The sequence below is a fragment of the Epargyreus clarus genome, unplaced genomic scaffold, assembly GCF_041222505.1.
Source record: "Epargyreus clarus isolate Ecla_fem2 unplaced genomic scaffold, WU_Ecla_fem_2.2 ptg000024l, whole genome shotgun sequence".
NCBI classification, from domain to species: domain Eukaryota; kingdom Metazoa; phylum Arthropoda; class Insecta; order Lepidoptera; family Hesperiidae; genus Epargyreus; species Epargyreus clarus.
The window spans coordinates 4,454,548-4,471,880 of NW_027332231.1; the positions used below are offsets into that span (position 1 = coordinate 4,454,548).

Genomic DNA, 17,333 nt, shown 5'->3' on the forward strand with positions numbered 1-17,333 from the left:
TATTAAGCAGATATTTTATTTTATCCTGCACAATAAATGACTACGTAGTATTTATTCTGAGATGACTAATTTTATTTGTGTCGCACAAAATTTACATATTTTAAATGTCTGTAATTAGTGAAAGTAGAATTAACAGCATACATGTACTATGATAAAAGCCGCGGCAACCTGTATCTCTTTATATAAAATAAAAATGGAAAACAAATTTTCCTAGCTTCAAAATTACATTTAATGTAGGTTTAATTCAAGAGCAGCACAGTACAATATTTAAAGCGCGACAAAAAAATTTCATGACAATATTTTTAATATCTGTTACTTTAAGTGCTAAATCTTATCTGTGCTCTATTGATTTGACTGTGTCAATGTCATAATAATGAAAGTATAACACAGTTAGGCTGAAAGGCAAAAAGCCAAGGCCGTAATACACCCTTAAAAAAAAGTGTCAATGTCAACCCGTCATTGTCATTTGTCAATTTTATCATTGTCAAATTGCTTGCGGTACGCTATTTTATAGTTTGTTATTGAAAAAAAAATTAAAAAGTTTATAAATTGGACTTTTAATTATTTCTTTATAAATAAAAAATGGCCCGCAACTTGGGCGAAGTTGCGAAAAAAATTATTCTCCTAGGTCAGTGTGTTCCTACAGTGAAACAAAATGCTGCAAAAATTAGAGTAAAGAGGTTAGAATTGGACGAAAATTTACTAATGGTTAGTAACATGTAGCAACTACTTAATTTATTACTATTTTCAGTAGATAATAAACAGAGGGTTTACCTACCCTATTTCTAAAGTACATGTATGGAATATCATAAACTCTTGATAGATAAGTAACAAAGTGATTTTGTTTCAGTACTTCAGAAAAGATGAATTCTACTACTGTTTCGATCCTGACAAGAAATGTAAAACTGGAGATATTGTTCTAATACAATCACTACCACGTAAACTGACGAAGCTTATAACTCACGAAGTAAAAGAAGTTGTCTACCCATATGGTGATATTACCGATCCAGTGACTGGGAAGAAGGTTGCCAAAGAGCGGTACAGAGAGGATATTGACAAACAGATGGAGATTTACGGCAAAGTTGAGTCAGCTTTCGACTACACGAAAGCACCTCCGAGAGGCTGGCAGGATGGAAAGAAAGACTTTACGTCAAAACCAACATACACCAAATACCATATTTTTGATGAAAATGATCCTTATGCTATTTAATTTAGTTCAGTTATTAGTTTAGTGTAAATATATAAGTAGAAATGTTTGATGCATTTTGTTTCATTTTCTTGCCTTCTCAGTTTATAAATGTATTTAGGAATTGGAATAAAGAACTAAATCAAATTATACTCATGCCCATAGTTCAGAAATTTAAAATAATATTTTTCAGCATGATCTATGTTATCTTAAAGCAGTACTATAAATTTTGAATTATTTTTAAGCAATAGTCTACGAGGAGTTGTTTTAAAGTTAGAATAAAGTACAAGTTTTGAAATCTATGAGCAACAATTATTGTTATCCAGCCAGATGTCATGTATGAAGTTGAATTCCTACTTTTACTAAACTAGAAAGCATAAAAAGCTATGTCATTCATTGGACTCTATCCAAAAAGGGATCTTACTACTTTCTAATCAAAAATTGGCAGTAAAATAAAATACTCAAGTCAAAAACAAAAATTTATTAAGTATTTAATTTGTATAATTTGTTGGTGGTTTTAGTCCTGTGCTAAGAACTCTCTTTCTAGGGCGGCTCCCATTAAATTCCATGAACTGTCATCATCTTCAGGTGGTCCATCATCATCTGATGGGGGAGTTGAAGGTCTGGGCCTTTTTCGTGGCCTCTCACCATCATCTGTAAAAAATAAAAAGTTTCATACAACTAAGTGTCATAACAAAAACTACAAATAAGTGTGATACAAAAACCATAGTCGCCATTTCTTACTTAAAAAGTGGCCATTATAAATATAATTTTACAGGAAAATAAAATAATCTGATAGGCCATTTTTAAGTCTTCAAAATACAATAACATGACTAAAATACCTTTTTCCGATTCGCTGGAATTCTCATCCTCCTGTTTGTCTTGTAACCTGAAAATGAAAATTCATATTGAGTTAAAACAAACAATTATATTACAATTTTCTGCACATAAAGGTTTCGCTATAAAATTGCATCTTACATACTTAGTACTCAGGTTATGAGGCAGAAATATTTTTTGGTGGAAATCCAACAATAGATGTATTGAAATATCTTTATAAAAATATAAATCTTTTCCTTCCATTGTGATAACATTACACATTCTGTAATGGAAATATAAGAAGTATGTTAATTACCTATCTTGTGAATCCTCTGCTTCTAAAGATAGTAATCTATCTTCCGGGGGATTCTCTTCATCATCAAGGTCATCATCCTTTGCTTGTGTTTCATCATCTGATGAACTTTCATCAGATTCATTGAAAATATCTTCAACCTATAAAATATTTTACATATTTATTTAGTTTCATGTATAAGTTTTAATGATAAAAATTTTTTTTAAACTATTTATAAAACCCAAGAAAGATGTAATTTCATATTATGACCATTTACCATTTCATTTGTCTAATGCTTTAACTTTCAAAAATAAAGCCAGAGAATAATTAAATTGGTTTTGAATATTGCTGTAATTAATAATTATGCTTGACAAAAAAAATGCAAGTCCATTTGATGTTAAAGTGTTCACTGCTGCCCATGAACATTTACTCCACTCCATATTGAATAGGGATTCTACCTGAAGCCCATTATGGATGTGTTGCCTTTATTTTTGCTTCAGATGGTCGCCTCATATATAAGTTATCCAGAATTAAAACTCTTGTTTATAATATGGAGTAGCAGGCGAGCTTGCAGTCCACCTGATGGTAAGTGGCTACTGCCGCTCATGGACATCTGTAATCGACTTTAGATAGGATTCGATATTCGTACCGGAGGTCGGCCACAAATGCGCCGCTAACTCTGAGGACTAAGCTGGAACGCCTCGGAAAAGTATGTCTCCCTTACAACACAGAAGCGCTTAACACTGCTGTTATAAGGCAGAAATAGGTGTGGCGGTGGTGCCGCCGGAGTCGACCTACAGAGGGTTCTACCACCTTCAAAATTTTCTATCAAAATGCTACCTTGCAAAAAGGTGAGATGGTGGATTCACCCTGGTTCTAAATTTCAAAGAAACACACACATACCTCTCTATCCATATCAGCGATGTCGTCGCTGGAGAAGGAGAGCAGCGGGTTGAGCGTGTCCATGAAGCGGCCGGAGGGCGTGCGGCGGCGCGGCGCGGCGGGCGCGGGCGGCGGGCTGCTGCAGTGCGCCGGCGGCCGCCGCGAGCTGCTCTGTGGACAGCGAGCCGTTTTACATTCGCTTTATACCACAAGCCCGCTCCACATTCTCGCGAGAACGAGCGACAGCCGATACGAATCGGTGAGCCGATATGAGTCCACGTTCTCGTTTCTCGTGTTCTCGCGAGAATGTGGAGCGGGCTTTACACTTATAGTAAGATTTTTCGCATCACTATCGACAAATTTATATTTTCCACTGGTAGAACAGGCATGCTCTCGGATATTTAAATGATCATCCATGATGTTGCTGCATGTTTCGCCAGAACAATGAAGCCAAATGTTCTCACTTTTTTGCTTATAACTTCTTTAATTATTAATTTAGGACAAAAAGTTATATAAATATATTTGTAGGCAAAAGAATTTGCTACGAATTATGACTTTACAATTTTTTTGTGAGACACAGTTTTCGAGATATCGCGAAAAAAGTGTTTTTCAAGATGGCGGCCGGGGGACAAGGGAGGCGATCCCACAAACTTCAAGTTAAGCTTCTATTCACCCCCCACACATGTCCCAAAAATAAAATTGCGTCCTGTAACAAATGCAAAGCTCAAGTAACATTTCAATGGACTAACTAAGGACTCATGTCTTTCTAGTACCACATCATTTCCACAAAAATAATGGTTTATTTATGTGTATTTTCATTTGTCCATTGTTATAATGTAAAAATATGTATTTCTAAGACACAAGCCATAAAGTAGTGTGATACTGACAGCATATTGGGTGTGTGAGCATAATATGCGTTAGCATTCTTGTATATATGTGTGTACCTGTCCAGTGCGCTGTAACGGGTATAATCGTTCGTCAACACGTTCCCACCGCTCTGCGCACGCCCACAGCCAGTCTGGCGTTATGACGTGCAACCGTTGCGCTCGACCCTCACCCATCTTCTTGCTTGCATTCACTTTTGCTGTACCTGCATACACATACATTTAAAAATTAAAAAATGAAGCGAGTTATGTGTCTCCTGATTCTGTCTCCTGAAGCAAGTATTGAATTTGAACACTTCACATAATAGGACATAATTTTATAAATATCTACAAAATCATGAGTACATAGCGTCAATATAATATGGACTGATATTACCACTTTATAATATGCATATTAGTTACCTCATTAGTTTATAATAATGTAGATTTTTTTCTGTTATCTAATAACAATCCTAATGTTATGTTATGAAGGATCTAATTACATATAAACAAAATCTTCAAAAGATGAGACAACATCTAAAATTCAATGAATAATAATAAACAACAGTATAACTGGAATTTTCTTACACATATATACTTATATAAAAAAAAAAACAAAGAAAGGTTTACCTGATCTCACTGCCACCAAATGTGTAGTATTTTCCGTGTAATCCTGTGTAACATCCGCCCCTAAGCTCTTCGCTACTAAGTACGCCCTAGATGTCTCCAGCCTCTGGTGTGTAGGCACTAGCCCACTAAACACTAAACTAGTACCAGCTAGTACTTCACTCTTCACGTCTGGGATGACGCATTTTAAATCTGGTATTTGTTTGTCTCCCATATTATCGTACAAGTCATAGAAGTGTCTGAAAAATAAATAATGTGTTTAATTAAGCATTGTAATTATGATACTGTAATGATGATGAGACGATAAATAAAGCATTGTAATGATGATGAGACGAACTTGCAGATTAACTAACAGTAAAGTATCTCTTACTACTGAACGTGGTCAGATTACCTCAGATAAAGAAATTGCACAAGAATTTAAAACGTTTTTCTCGAATATACCATTTAATACTACAAAATACTATAAAAAACTACTAAATAATTACAGCAAAATAATTCCATTGTTTAAGGCAGGTGATACTAAAGATCCCAACAATTATAGACCTATATCAGTACTGCCTGTTCTAAGTAAAATTTTTGAAAAGATTCTTTTACACCAAATGTTGCTTCATTTTAAACTAAATAATCTTTTACACCAAAAGCAATTTGGCTTTACTAAAGGCCGTTCTACCACAGATGCTGGTGTTCAATTGCTGCGACATATTTTTGATTGTTGGGAACAAGCACATGAAGGTATTTTTTGTGACTTGTCTAAAGCTTTTGATTGTGTTGATCATAAAACCTTATTGTTAAAATTACAATATTATGGTATTCAGGGAAATTCTCTTAAGTTGATAAATTCTTATTTAAACAATAGAGTCCAACGAGTGCAAGTAAATGGAGCATTATCAGCAGGTTCTAATATTAAAATAGGTGTACCTCAGGGCTACATCCTAGGTCCGTTTCTATTTTTAGTTTATATAAATGATTTGCCAAATGTAGTAAAGGATTTATCTGAGGTTGTTTTGTTTGCTGATGACACTTCCTTGGTGTTTAGAGTAAAACGACAATCACAGGATACGAACAATATTAATGAAACTCTTTGCTTGATTCAGAACTGGTTTTGATACAAACAACCTACTCTTGAATTCTAATAAAACTAAATGTATTAAATTTATGCTACCAAATGTAAGGAGTACGGGGATGAATGTCGCTCTAAATGGTGAGACTTTGCAATTCGTCAATGAAACGGTTTTCTTGGGGATAACCATTGATTCTAAACTCCAGTGGGGTCCCCACATCTCTGCTTTGTCCAGCAGACTTAGTACTGCAGCTTTTGCAGTCAGAAGAATAAGACAGTTAACAGACATCCCCACTGCCAGACTTGTCTATTTCAGTTACTTTCACAGCATTGTCTTATGGCATTTTACTGTGGGGTAGTGCTGCTGACATAGACTCTATATTTACTATTAAAAAAAGAGCAATAAGGTCAATATACAGTCTGCGGCGTGGTAAGTCCCTAAGAGAACGGTTTTCCACTATTAATATATTGACGGTGCATAGTCAATACATTTATGAAAATATTATGTATGTAAGAAAACACTGATATGTTTGAAAAAAATAGTAACCACCATAACTTTAATACCAGAAATAGAAATAAATTAGCAATTCCTAAACATAGATTAGTAAGGTGGCTAGATCTTTTATGGGCAACTGTATTCGCTACTACAATAAAATACCCGACCACATTTTGAATCTCACAGAAAAAAAGTTCAAACATGTCGTTAAACTAACGCTATGTAAAAAAGCGTACTATAAAGTAAGTGATTATTTGACTGACAAAACGGTGTGGTCTGAATTAGCTCCAGCTCCACATGTACCATTACGTTAAGTTAACATTGTCAAAAACTTTTTTTTTTAAAAGATGTGTGTTATGGAGTTTCTTTCGCCGCTTCTTCTCCATAACGAAACACCTTTTGAAGTGGTGGTAGTTGTTATCAAAAAGTGCTCTGTAAAGAACCTATTTTGAATAAAAAAAATTGATTTGATTTGATTTGATAGTATTTTTGAACATAACATCCAAAAACTAGATGTAGCAGTTCGGTCGAGATCAGCTTAGGCCATAGTCAACATTGGTACATTTCTGCCATAGTCTACATACAGATTGGTACATTTTAAATAAATAACATTAAGGAGGTTCAAGCAATTGATAATTAATTATTAATGCACTAAATTTTGAGGCACAAGCCTTAAAATTCAAATCTCAGACCCTTGATTGAGAGACAGATTTCTTAGTTTCTTAGTACTTGTATTTGAACAAAAATGTTTTATTTACTTACTTATGTATTCTTTTGAGAATATCATCTAAATAGATAAGATAGTCATCAGCATCCTCAACTTCAATTTGTCCATCTGGAGTTTCGACCCACCGAGGTTCTGTTGTTTCTGGCAGCTTGTTATCTTGTTCATCCTCTTCACGCTTATCATTAACCTTATCTGGTGTTATATCTGTTTTATCTTTTACAATTACTTTACCATTATCACCTTCAGTAGGTTTTGCATCTTTTTGTTCCTTTACATCATTATTTTTCTTTTCCTTTTGTTCAGGTTCAGGATCTAAAGTAGGCATCTGTTTGTTTATAGGTATTTGTGAACCATTCTTAACATTCAATAACTTTAGCTTGTCATCGGCTGTAAAAAGGAAATATTCTTATAAAAAACCAATTCATATGACATTAAAAAATGTTGTCCTCGTATCTGTCTTTCTTTAAAAACTCCAGCAAAGAAAGTCTTCAGAAGGACTATTCTATATTGTATGGATTATTAGTGAAATTGCAATAATTCTTAAAACTGCAACTTGTATCAAAATCCAAAGTTTTTACCTGGTTCTAAATATGTATATCCAATGTTGTTATGAATGTGCAAATCTAAACTATCATTATCTTGTAAACCAAATCAACATTTTTTTAGTACAGGCAAAAAATAACTATAGCATTATGTTAAAATGCAGTTAAATTGAACTACCTTTAACTTGACACCAGGCCAGGTCATGATAGATTTAGAAAACGGACTTACGCAGCGGGGGAGGGGCGTTTATGTCCCCTGTTGATTGAAAGAATGAGTATGGTCTCACTTGAATAAGGTTGGCAGCATGCCGCCATACATCTTCCCGATCATCTATTATGCATACCATGTTGTCTCCACAAGGAAACAATGCTCTGTAAACGTAATCAATAAAATTAGAATTCACATCCTATTTACAAACCATAAATATTTTATAGTATTATTAGCAAAATAATGCAAGTATAGTTTTAATAAATTTATATTAATAAATAGTTTTCTTTTAATCAATGTATTTTTTTGTATTTCTAAGGCAATAAATGTTTATTATTATTATTATTTAATCCAATGGATATGATACCACTAAGATATTAAGAAATATTTTCATTATCACCTTCCTAAAAATAAAAAAAAAATGTTATCCTTACTTTAAATTTGCAGATTTTGTCCTAGCATCAAAACATTCATCTCTTGACAATATTCTGTGTGAAAAATACTTTTTCTCTGGATCTAACAGCTCTGTCACCGCATGAGCATATTGCCTTGCCCCAAATGTGCACACATGCAACTCATAATTCTTTGATGCTGATTCCAAAAACTCCTGTGTCCTTGGTCTAAGGCGAGTGTGACACCACCTGCCAGTATTACCAGGACCTCGCAGAAAAAAATGTAATATACCCTGTAAAATATAAAAATATTTGTAAAAATTGTTGTCTCACCCTTAAGACAGCATATTTTATAGCTTAACAACAATTTTTACAACATAAAAAAATGAAAGATAATAACAATACCAATACATAACTAATTCATAATAAAAAAAATCTTGTAACTTTAAATTACTTAATCAAAGCTAAATAATAAGGTGATGAATAATGAGAGTTAGCAACTGTAACATTAAAGTGTGTTATTACTTTACCTTTAAGTTGGGAGGTATATCATCATTGGTTGTGTGAACTAATGTCTGATCTAAGTCCACAAGGAGCACTAACTTCCTTGTTTTTAATAGACGCTCCGCATCTTCTTTACCAAGTTTTTGTGCTAATTCCTCGGACACCTAGAATTTAATATAAAAACTGTTTAATATATTCCTTTTTAGTCTTAAACACATAGTAAAACAGTTTTGTGGTCACCATACACACAAAAAGACAAGAAAACACACACCCAAACCCAGAGATACTTATGTTTTGTTTTTATTGATTACCAGGCTGGGGATTGAATCCGGAACCTAGAATTATAGAGAAGTATAGCATCTACTACACCATACAAGACATTTTAAGGTAATAACAAATATGAAAAAGTTACCTTGCATGGCAAAGTGTAAAGTAGAAATACCTTTAGTTCAGGTACAGAATGAATCATCGGGACCACAGCGACATCGCGATTTCGGGTCTCGTCTGTGCGAAGGTCGGCGCCACACTCCGCGCACATTTCCTTCATCACAGTGGGATGGCGACATTCTTCTATATCTGCTACACATCCTCTGTAAATCAGAAAATTGATGTCTGTTAATAAGAATAATGTTGTTTTTGATAAGATAAAATATAGATAAACAAATAATAGATAGGTAGAAAACAAATACTAGATAACACAAATACTAGAAATTATGAGTTGATACTTATCAAGACAAAGTTTCAAAGAAGAGCTCAGTAACACTAGTGTGTTATTATCACAAAATTGATAACCAGGTAATAAATTAATCAGGTAGTGTTACTTGTGGTCACTGGGAATCTACTTTAAATTTCTAATGAAAATATATCTACAAAGCGTTTCTGAGTATATTGTTCTTAATTTATTAATGACGTAAACAGAAAGTTTGGTTATGTTGTTGTCAAGATGCGTGTTTTTGTTGAAAAATTAACTTACATAATAATACAATACGCTTACAAACCAACACAATTGTACAAATAAGGAAATTATTACTTATTCATATACTACATACACTATATTTTAATGTTTATCCATGAAGATAAAGACAATTACTTTAAAATTTAAGTTTTCCCGCGCAAATTGTAAACAGCATAACAACCAATAGATTTTATGTTTTTTGTGTGTCATGTATGTTGTATTTGAAATATTACTTTTAATTAAGAATAAATGTACATGCTTGATAAACATGTTTAATTACTAGGATTATTAATAAAAACAATTTCTGACTTGTGACGTCACTTACCCAGGCTCTGCAATGTCTCCTTCTTTCACCTTGAAGGACGTGATAGTACCAGCGCGCACTGCCTTGAATTTCTTTAATTCATTACTGTTACCTGATAAATCACTGTACAAAAATAATATTTGTCCTTGGGACACAAAAGCACCTTGTTTTACTTTCCACTTCACCACTTTTAAAGGCTTTTCTGATGGAACAGAAATAGGCATAGTTTTGGCCGCCATCTTGAACGGATATTGCGCGTTACTTTCAGATAACAGACTCTCATTGGTTGCTATGATATATTTTTGGCGGTTAGTGAATTACTACCAATGAAATTGAACGTTCGAAAAATCGATGGAAATTTTAAGCGTGACTTTCCTGAGAGTAAGGTTTTCAACTTTTTTTTTTCACTTACAATTTTATTGCAACAAAGTTTTCTATATCTACTTTACAATATTCATAAAAAACATATTTACAATACCTATATTATAACTATATTTATGTACATATATACAAAAAAGGGGAATAAAAAAAAAATATTCACTATAAATAAAACAAACCATCTAAAATAGCCGTGTGAGGCATGGTTCCCAAAACGCTGGCGGCGTTCCCTTGCTGCACTGCTAGGCTCAATCTTTGGGCGAAGTAGCCGCCAGCTCTTTGGTCACCAGAAGCGAGGACAAGACTGGTCGACATATCTGACATGAATTTTTTCATGTATATAGGTTACTATACTCTTTGGTAGTAACTTCAGCAGTGTTAAACATACCTTAAAAGTACGTTCAGGATCACGAATCCAGGTCTCAGAATATTTAATAATGTTAATATCGATGCGTAGTAATATCGATACTATTTAGGCATCGATAGTTTGATACTTTTTACGCGTGCTTAAAGTCCTAGATTCCGGGTACAGAAGATGGATAAAAAAACAAATCCGACAATTACGTTTCTGTTGTAGGTGTACGAGTTTGCTATTTAGTTTTATTTTTGTTTTGTTACAAATTTTATTGGAAATAAGTTTTTGAATATGACGGATGAAAATATAACTGTGAGTGATAATTCAGACTTGGAAGATGGAAGCACTCCTGAACTTCGTGGGCATTTAAGTAAATGGACAAATTACATCCATGGTTGGCAAGATAGATTTATTGTGTTAAAGGATTCTACTTTATCGTATTATAAAAGCGAGCTGGAGAGCAATCTTGGTTGTAGAGGTGCCTTATGCCTTAAAAAAGCCAAAGTCAAGGTGAGCGCATCATTATTTGTCGTGACTTCTCGTCATTTATGTAAAAAAATAATTTGTCCTTGTGAAGACGGTCAATCTTCCTTATATTTTCAATTAGTTGCACTAGACCAATGAATACTTTTTATCTCCTTGTTGAGCCTCAATATTGTTGCTATCTAAGATTGTAAAAAGTATATTTACGATGTTTATCATCAGTAGGTATCCTAATGTTATTATTTTTGACAGGTAGCTTAAACTAAACACATATAAATTCCAATTAAATCCAGTAGTAGTATCAATTTGAGTAGTTAATGAAATCTATCTATTATCTACCAGATAAATTTAATCAGATCCAATAAATCATTATGTCACTGTACATTTTAATCTTCAAAACATTGTATGCCTAGTTACTTTTATTACCCTTTAGTGGTCTGAAATCTGAATATGAAGTTATCTTCTTAATATTGCGTAAAACCACTGAATTCCTTAGTATTTTACACAAAAGAACATAACAGATATTACTATGTCAATATCATATTGTATATTATATGCGTTCTGTTTCATTTTTACACAACAATTTTCTAACAATGAATCTCACAGAAATATCATCCTATATTAATTTCACAGCTTCAGTAGCTTAGAGTATATGGACTTTGTCATAAAATAATCTGTAATCATGATAATTAAGTACTTAAAATTCCATTTATTTCTTTTAATTATTCAGTGGAATGTATTAAAAAGCATAAACAATTATGTAAATTTATCATTAAAAGTCTTTAATTGTTAAAGACATGACTAATAGAGTAACCTTAGTAGTACTATATATTGTGCAATTTTATAATATGTATTTTTTATATTTCAGCCACATGAATTTGATGACTGCAGGTTTGATGTGTCAGTAAATGATTGTGTTTGGTACTTGCGAGCTTCAAACCCTGAAGAGAAGCAGCAATGGATTGATGTACTGGAATCATTCAAAGTAAGTTCCAATAATGAGTCCTTATGATAAAATCAGAGGTCCAACTGCTTAAAATATAGCTTATGATTACTCCTACAATTAAGACTTTAAAGAGAATTGCAATAAATCCAATAACACCTCAACTTTTTAAAAATCTGACAAGCCGTTTGGACTGTAGAGCATGCCAAAGATGTCCTTTTAGTTCCGGGACCAGACTAGGACAACGGCATCCCCTGCTTGTCATAAGAGGTGACTAAAAGGGGGCTTCTGGGGTTGCGGGTGACAAGAGTGGGAGAAAAAAAAAGGGTGTGCAAAGGATGAGACACAACAAAAAGATTTATCGATTAGAGATTGTAATTTAAGGTAAATTGTAGAATCCAGTTGTGGAACTCATAAAGATTAATGAAATTGCAAATACTCATTCTGTGCAAAATAATTACAAATATGTTTACTAAGCACTAAGTTTTATGAAGCCAATTTATATGAGGTTTTTATTAGCTTACGGTTTTTCCATTGCACTCCTGCACATAATCTCATACATGTAATAAGAATGATTATTAGAATTTATGTCTGTCTGTGTGTTTGGAAATTAACAAATTAAACAACTAAATTGAATGAATATATTTTATATTCATAGTCTATGTCTTGACATAACATTGAGTCTTTATTTCATTCATCAAAAGTTATTACTATTTATTCAGAAGTAATTTTTCTATTGCATTATGTGTACTTGAGGAGAGGAGAATTTCAATTTACCGATGTTCCCAGTGGGTTTAATAGACTACATTGCACAATCAACATTATATTTTGAATCCCTGTGAACGAAGTCTCAGGCACATGTTGTAATCGATTGATTTAATTCTACAGGCATGCCTAATCCTAAACAATGTTACAGAACAATATAAAAAGGTTTATTAACTACTGGCTACTTGAGCTAATAAAAAAAAAAACTGTTTTATTACACATTTCTAAATCAAATTGCTTACAAGTGTAATTAAGAAGTAATTTGTGGTTTACAAAAAGGTGCAGTGTTACAGTATAATTAATCAAATCCTGTCTTTAATTCTAGATAATAGGTGGATCAAATGCAATTTCCTGGTTGATAGTAAAATCGATACTTTGAAGCATTTATTGATTAAAATATACACACTGAAACTGCTTACTTAAAATTATAAATGAAATTGGAGTTATTTATATAACTTTTTTAATCAAATTTTAAGGACCTTTTTAGTTCCTAATTTTGAAAACTTTTTATACTTCAAAAAACAATTGTACTAGACTTTTGTGTCCATGGAAAAAGCAAAATATCCACTCTATGAATTTATCCACATAATTCTATAATAAGTAAACAAAACAAAAATTTCCACAATGAGATACCAAATATTCATATCAACCATAGTAATGTAATATGAGCTCAAGGAAGGACAATAACTATTGACTGTATTTATTTATATACAAATTATATAATGTTTTACTCTGTGTAATGCTTAAGTTATGTAGATGTATTTTTATTATTGTCTTGCTGTATACAATGTCTATACAGATGTCTCAAAAATTTTTGACGTAATTGGCTCCCATTTTTCTCTTTTAAGTACTGTATTTATGTTTTCCTCTTTGTCGAATCATCAATACAATCGGTTCAATTATTATCACAAAAGACACATCTAAATATAGCACTGAATTATTATTATACATACATTTTACATAGGAGTAGTCATTGATGTATGCTTATTATCAATTTATATGATGTATGTGTTGTTTATGTATTACGGTTCATATAGTTGCATGAAAACAATATTTTTGTCATGTATGTTTCATGTATACATTTTTCATTTATGTGGAGAAGAAAAATAAAATTTTAATATACAAGCAATGTATATTAAAATTTTAATATACTAAGGTCGTCGGAGGCTCGGGGCGAAAAATTAAATGGAGGCACTCAGTGTAAAAAGTGTTAAAAATTTAATTTTACAAAATTATAAATATGTCATAGACTTATTCACCGAAAAATATGTATGATTCGCTGATTTATACACATTTCATAGAATGTTTGGTTCTGACGAGCTTCTTTTAGTAGCTGTGTTTGGGGGCCCCCAGGGAAGGGGATCCGGGGTAGAACTCCCCTTCTGCCTCCCCCCCAGTGCTGCTCTAACATTTGATGTTAGACTTTAAAACCTTTAAACTCGTTTTTAATGGAGCCAGTCAAGTACCTAATTTGGTAAACTGCTTTTTAACTGCACTAACTCAATTAACATGTTAACGTAACGCGTTATCAAACATTTCAAACAAACACTTAAAATGTCTAAATAATGTCTTATTATTTAACCTTTGCTTATTTCCCTTTTCGGTTTTTTTTTTTTTTGAACAACGGCCCTTTATTTTTAGTTAACTTAGTTTTAAGGGGGTTAGAGGTGCATGTAGCAATATTTTGAAAAATTTCTTACTCTAAATTTATTGAGGATAAGTTGTTAAAATATGTTCTACCTTTTCTAAAGAATTTTATAAAGATCATACTAATCTATGATATAGATAGACAAGATAGAATTTGAGAAAAATTTAGTTACTGCAAAATAACAGAAAGACATTAATTTTATTTATAATAGCTGACCCGGCAAACTTTGTACCGCCTCAAAATCTATTTATCAAATATGAAATATATTATATAAAATATAGCCTATGTTACTCGTGGATAATGTAGCTTTCGAATGGTGAAAGAATGTTTAAAATCGGTCCAGTAGTTTTTGAGCCTATTCATTACAACCAAACAAACAGACAAAGTTTTCCTCTTTATAATATTAGTGTAGATTTATAATATGTATAGTTATAATATTGTCTGAGAATTACCTCCTACTTAAAATATATACACTGAGTGTAAAAAATCTCCAACCTCGTTACTAAGAACTATTGAATTAAGACCTTAAAATCTTCAAGATAACAAAGTCGCTTCCGTGACAGAAATATTATCGTAATCGTGTCAGCCAGTGAAAAACAGCTCTTAGTGTTACGACAAATCTTCAGGTTACTAAATTACTAGCGACTCATGAATCACGTGTCGCAATGAGTTTATTTGCGAGGTAAATGAAGCTAAATGATAGTATAAATAATATAATAGTTTTGTACAGCGATAGTAATTTTAAAAGGTGTATTATAATAATAATAATAATTGGCTAAGTGCGACTCAACCTTGCTTGAGGTTTGCGTACCATAAATTTTTTATCCATTTTTTTGAAAACTAAATAAAATTTTCAATGTTTCGGAATACGATTTCTTGTATGACGAACCCCGTTTATTTTCAAGCTTTTATATTTTTAGTAATTGTTATTGTAGCGCTTGCATATTCTGCATACTGCATACATACATTGCATACTCTGTAAAAATCGAGTGTCGTAAGAGCCCTGTGACACACGGACAGATGTATAGACAGCGGAGGCTTATTAAATAGGGTTTCGTTTTACCTCTTGGGCACGGAACCCAAAAAACGAAACAATTCATCAATTCGAATCGTGAAGATTGCTTTTTCGTGACAAAGTATCTTTGTGATACTGACCCAGTTTAATCGACTATTGTTCCCATAGTTTTTGTCCGATATTTAATGGTTGAATCGCCTTACAGCTTGGATAACTTCGGGGATATTTTTTTAAATGTATTTCTAAAGATTTGAAAAATATTACAAATACACATTGTATAATCTTGCCGTTCCATTTGCTAAACCGTATTGTCATTTCGTAGAGAAATACTGTTGTTTATTCCTATTTTCATAAGATTGTAGTGGTGAACGAGTTTACGGACCACCTGATGGTAAGTGGTCACTGCTGCACATGGACATTTGTGACCTCATATGTCTTCTCAGCGTCCTTGCTCCTAAGGCTTATATGTAAGAAGCGTAACAAGTAATTAATTTAAAAAATCAAAAACCCGACTGCACCAAAAAGGCTGAAATAGAATTTCCAAAAGCAGTGAAATAGGCATTTCATTATTTTTATCCAGAAAGCCAAATACAAAGTTTCATAGTAGGTGTCTGCTTCAAAAACAAAAGATGTTCAAACAATATTATCCTATTTTATCCTCGTAGTGTTCATTTACGCTATATTAAGGAACCTATTTATAAAAGTCCAGCACGCTTAAGTTCAGCGGTTTCCCTTTGCGTTGATCTCTGGCACAGCAACTCACTCATTTAGTCAGACAGTCATCTCGATGTGTATATACGAGTATATATGTACTGGCTGACCCGGCAAACGTTGTATTGCCATATAAATAAAAAAAACAATGTGAGCCGTCACGGGACGCCTGGCAGATGTGAAACATATGTCGATGTTGATATTACTTTGTAAAAGTAATATGCAGAAAAGAACATATTGTGATAGGAACTAAATATGTCATAATGATAAAATAAAATATTACGATTTTTGCGCATGGCGACGCGTCGCCACACCGTACACACTACTGCATATAGACTGTATATATATACCATCGTATAACGGCATGCGTCGCCACGCCAGAAATCGGTTTTACGTGCGGCTATAGATGTTTCACATCAAAAATGTTAAAGGTGAACAACTCTTATCACTTGGGGTAAAAAAATAGATAGTGGCCGATTCTCAGACCTACTGAATATGTATATAAAGTTTGGTGAAAAACGGTGAAGCAGTTTTGGAGGAGTACGGTAACTAATACGAGAATTTTATATATAAGATATATTATTTAATGTATGTATGTATGTAGTAATCTCCTCTTAAATTCCTTTATTTTGACACCCTACTCGATAGGTTTGGTTAACTTTTTTTAAAACGTGTTAGTATTTCGCGAAAAAATCCACCATTTACGGTTTATAAAATATATAACTTCAGTAATTCAAAGTTTCATTATTTTACCTCGTTAGAGGTAGAATTTCATTATTTTTATCCAACAAGCCTGATACAACATTTCATAGTGTTTGCTTCAAAATTGACGATTGTTCAAATGAACTTTTAACCCTTATTTTACCCTCTACGGGGTTGATTTTTCGGAAGGGGATAAATAAGTACGTCCTTGTTCCTATTCAGAAAGCCAAATACAAAATTTTATAGTAGTTTCTTCAAAATTAAAGGATTTAAAAAAACTGTTTTCCCCTATTTTACCCTCTTAAGGGTAGAATTTCCAAAAGGCCTTTCTTAGTACTTATTCACGCTATACAGAGAACCTTTGTGCAAAATTTCAGAACTGTAAAGTCCTTGGTTTAGGCTGTACGTTGATTTCTGAAAAATGAAAAAGTCATTTAGTTAGTCAGTCAGACAGTCACCTTGCTGTTTTATATATATAC

The 17,333-nt window shown here is 32.8% G+C and overlaps 3 protein-coding genes across 4 annotated transcripts in view; 2 read left to right on the top strand and 1 right to left on the bottom strand.

Annotated features, from left to right (window-relative positions):
* Positions 1-497: 497 nt before the first annotated feature.
* mRpS17 (mitochondrial ribosomal protein S17) lies at positions 498-1,259 on the top strand. Its single transcript, XM_073086370.1, has 2 exons — positions 498-708; positions 851-1,259. The coding sequence occupies exons 1-2, from the start codon at positions 583-585 to the stop codon at positions 1,208-1,210; spliced, it is 486 nt and encodes a 161-aa protein (XP_072942471.1). The 5' UTR covers positions 498-582; the 3' UTR covers positions 1,211-1,259.
* A 393-nt stretch (positions 1,260-1,652) lies between these two features.
* Positions 1,653-10,136, bottom strand: Fcp1 (RNA polymerase II subunit A C-terminal domain phosphatase Fcp1). 2 transcript variants are annotated; one of them, XM_073086409.1, is made up of 12 exons: positions 9,876-10,126; positions 9,038-9,185; positions 8,622-8,759; positions 8,134-8,384; positions 7,721-7,863; positions 6,985-7,336; positions 4,670-4,905; positions 4,121-4,266; positions 3,198-3,347; positions 2,319-2,455; positions 2,029-2,075; positions 1,653-1,840 (listed from the first exon to the last, which is right to left on the bottom strand). In XM_073086409.1, exons 1-12 carry the CDS (start codon positions 10,091-10,093, stop codon positions 1,704-1,706), a joined length of 2,103 nt encoding a protein of 700 aa, XP_072942510.1. In that variant the 5' UTR covers positions 10,094-10,126; the 3' UTR covers positions 1,653-1,703. The 2 variants fall into 2 exon arrangements, with proteins under 2 accessions (XP_072942510.1, XP_072942509.1); XM_073086408.1 differs by lacking the exons at positions 1,653-1,840; positions 2,029-2,075 and having other exon boundaries at positions 2,325-2,455; positions 3,198-3,342; positions 9,876-10,136.
* A 614-nt stretch (positions 10,137-10,750) lies between these two features.
* The window catches only part of cert (ceramide transfer protein), a 44,913-nt gene continuing 38,330 nt past the window's right edge, over positions 10,751-17,333 (top strand). The window contains exons 1-2 of the mRNA XM_073086203.1: positions 10,751-11,097; positions 11,939-12,055. Of these exons, the coding sequence (XP_072942304.1) occupies positions 10,879-11,097; positions 11,939-12,055 (336 nt within the window). The 5' untranslated portion in view covers positions 10,751-10,878. The remainder of the gene's footprint in view (positions 11,098-11,938; positions 12,056-17,333) is intronic.

What these genes read in the sequence shown, in the direction of transcription:
- mRpS17 (XM_073086370.1), top strand. Translation starts at nt 583, where the DNA reads ATGGCCCGCAACTTGGGCGAAGTTGCGAAAAAAATTATTCTCCTAGGT. An exon ending in TGGACGAAAATTTACTAATG is followed by an intron (nt 709 to 850) that starts GTTAGTAACATG and finishes ATTTTGTTTCAG; the next exon opens with TACTTCAGAAAAGATGAATT.
- Fcp1 (XM_073086409.1), bottom strand. Translation starts at nt 10,093, where the DNA reads ATGGCGGCCAAAACTATGCCTATTTCTGTTCCATCAGAAAAGCCTTTA. An exon ending in TCGCTGATATGGATAGAGAG is followed by an intron (nt 2,456 to 3,197) that starts GTATGTGTGTGT and finishes AATATTTTATAG; the next exon opens with GTTGAAGATATTTTCAATGA. An exon ending in GCAGAGGATTCACAAGATAG is followed by an intron (nt 2,076 to 2,318) that starts GTAATTAACATA and finishes TTTCATTTTCAG; the next exon opens with GTTACAAGACAAACAGGAGG.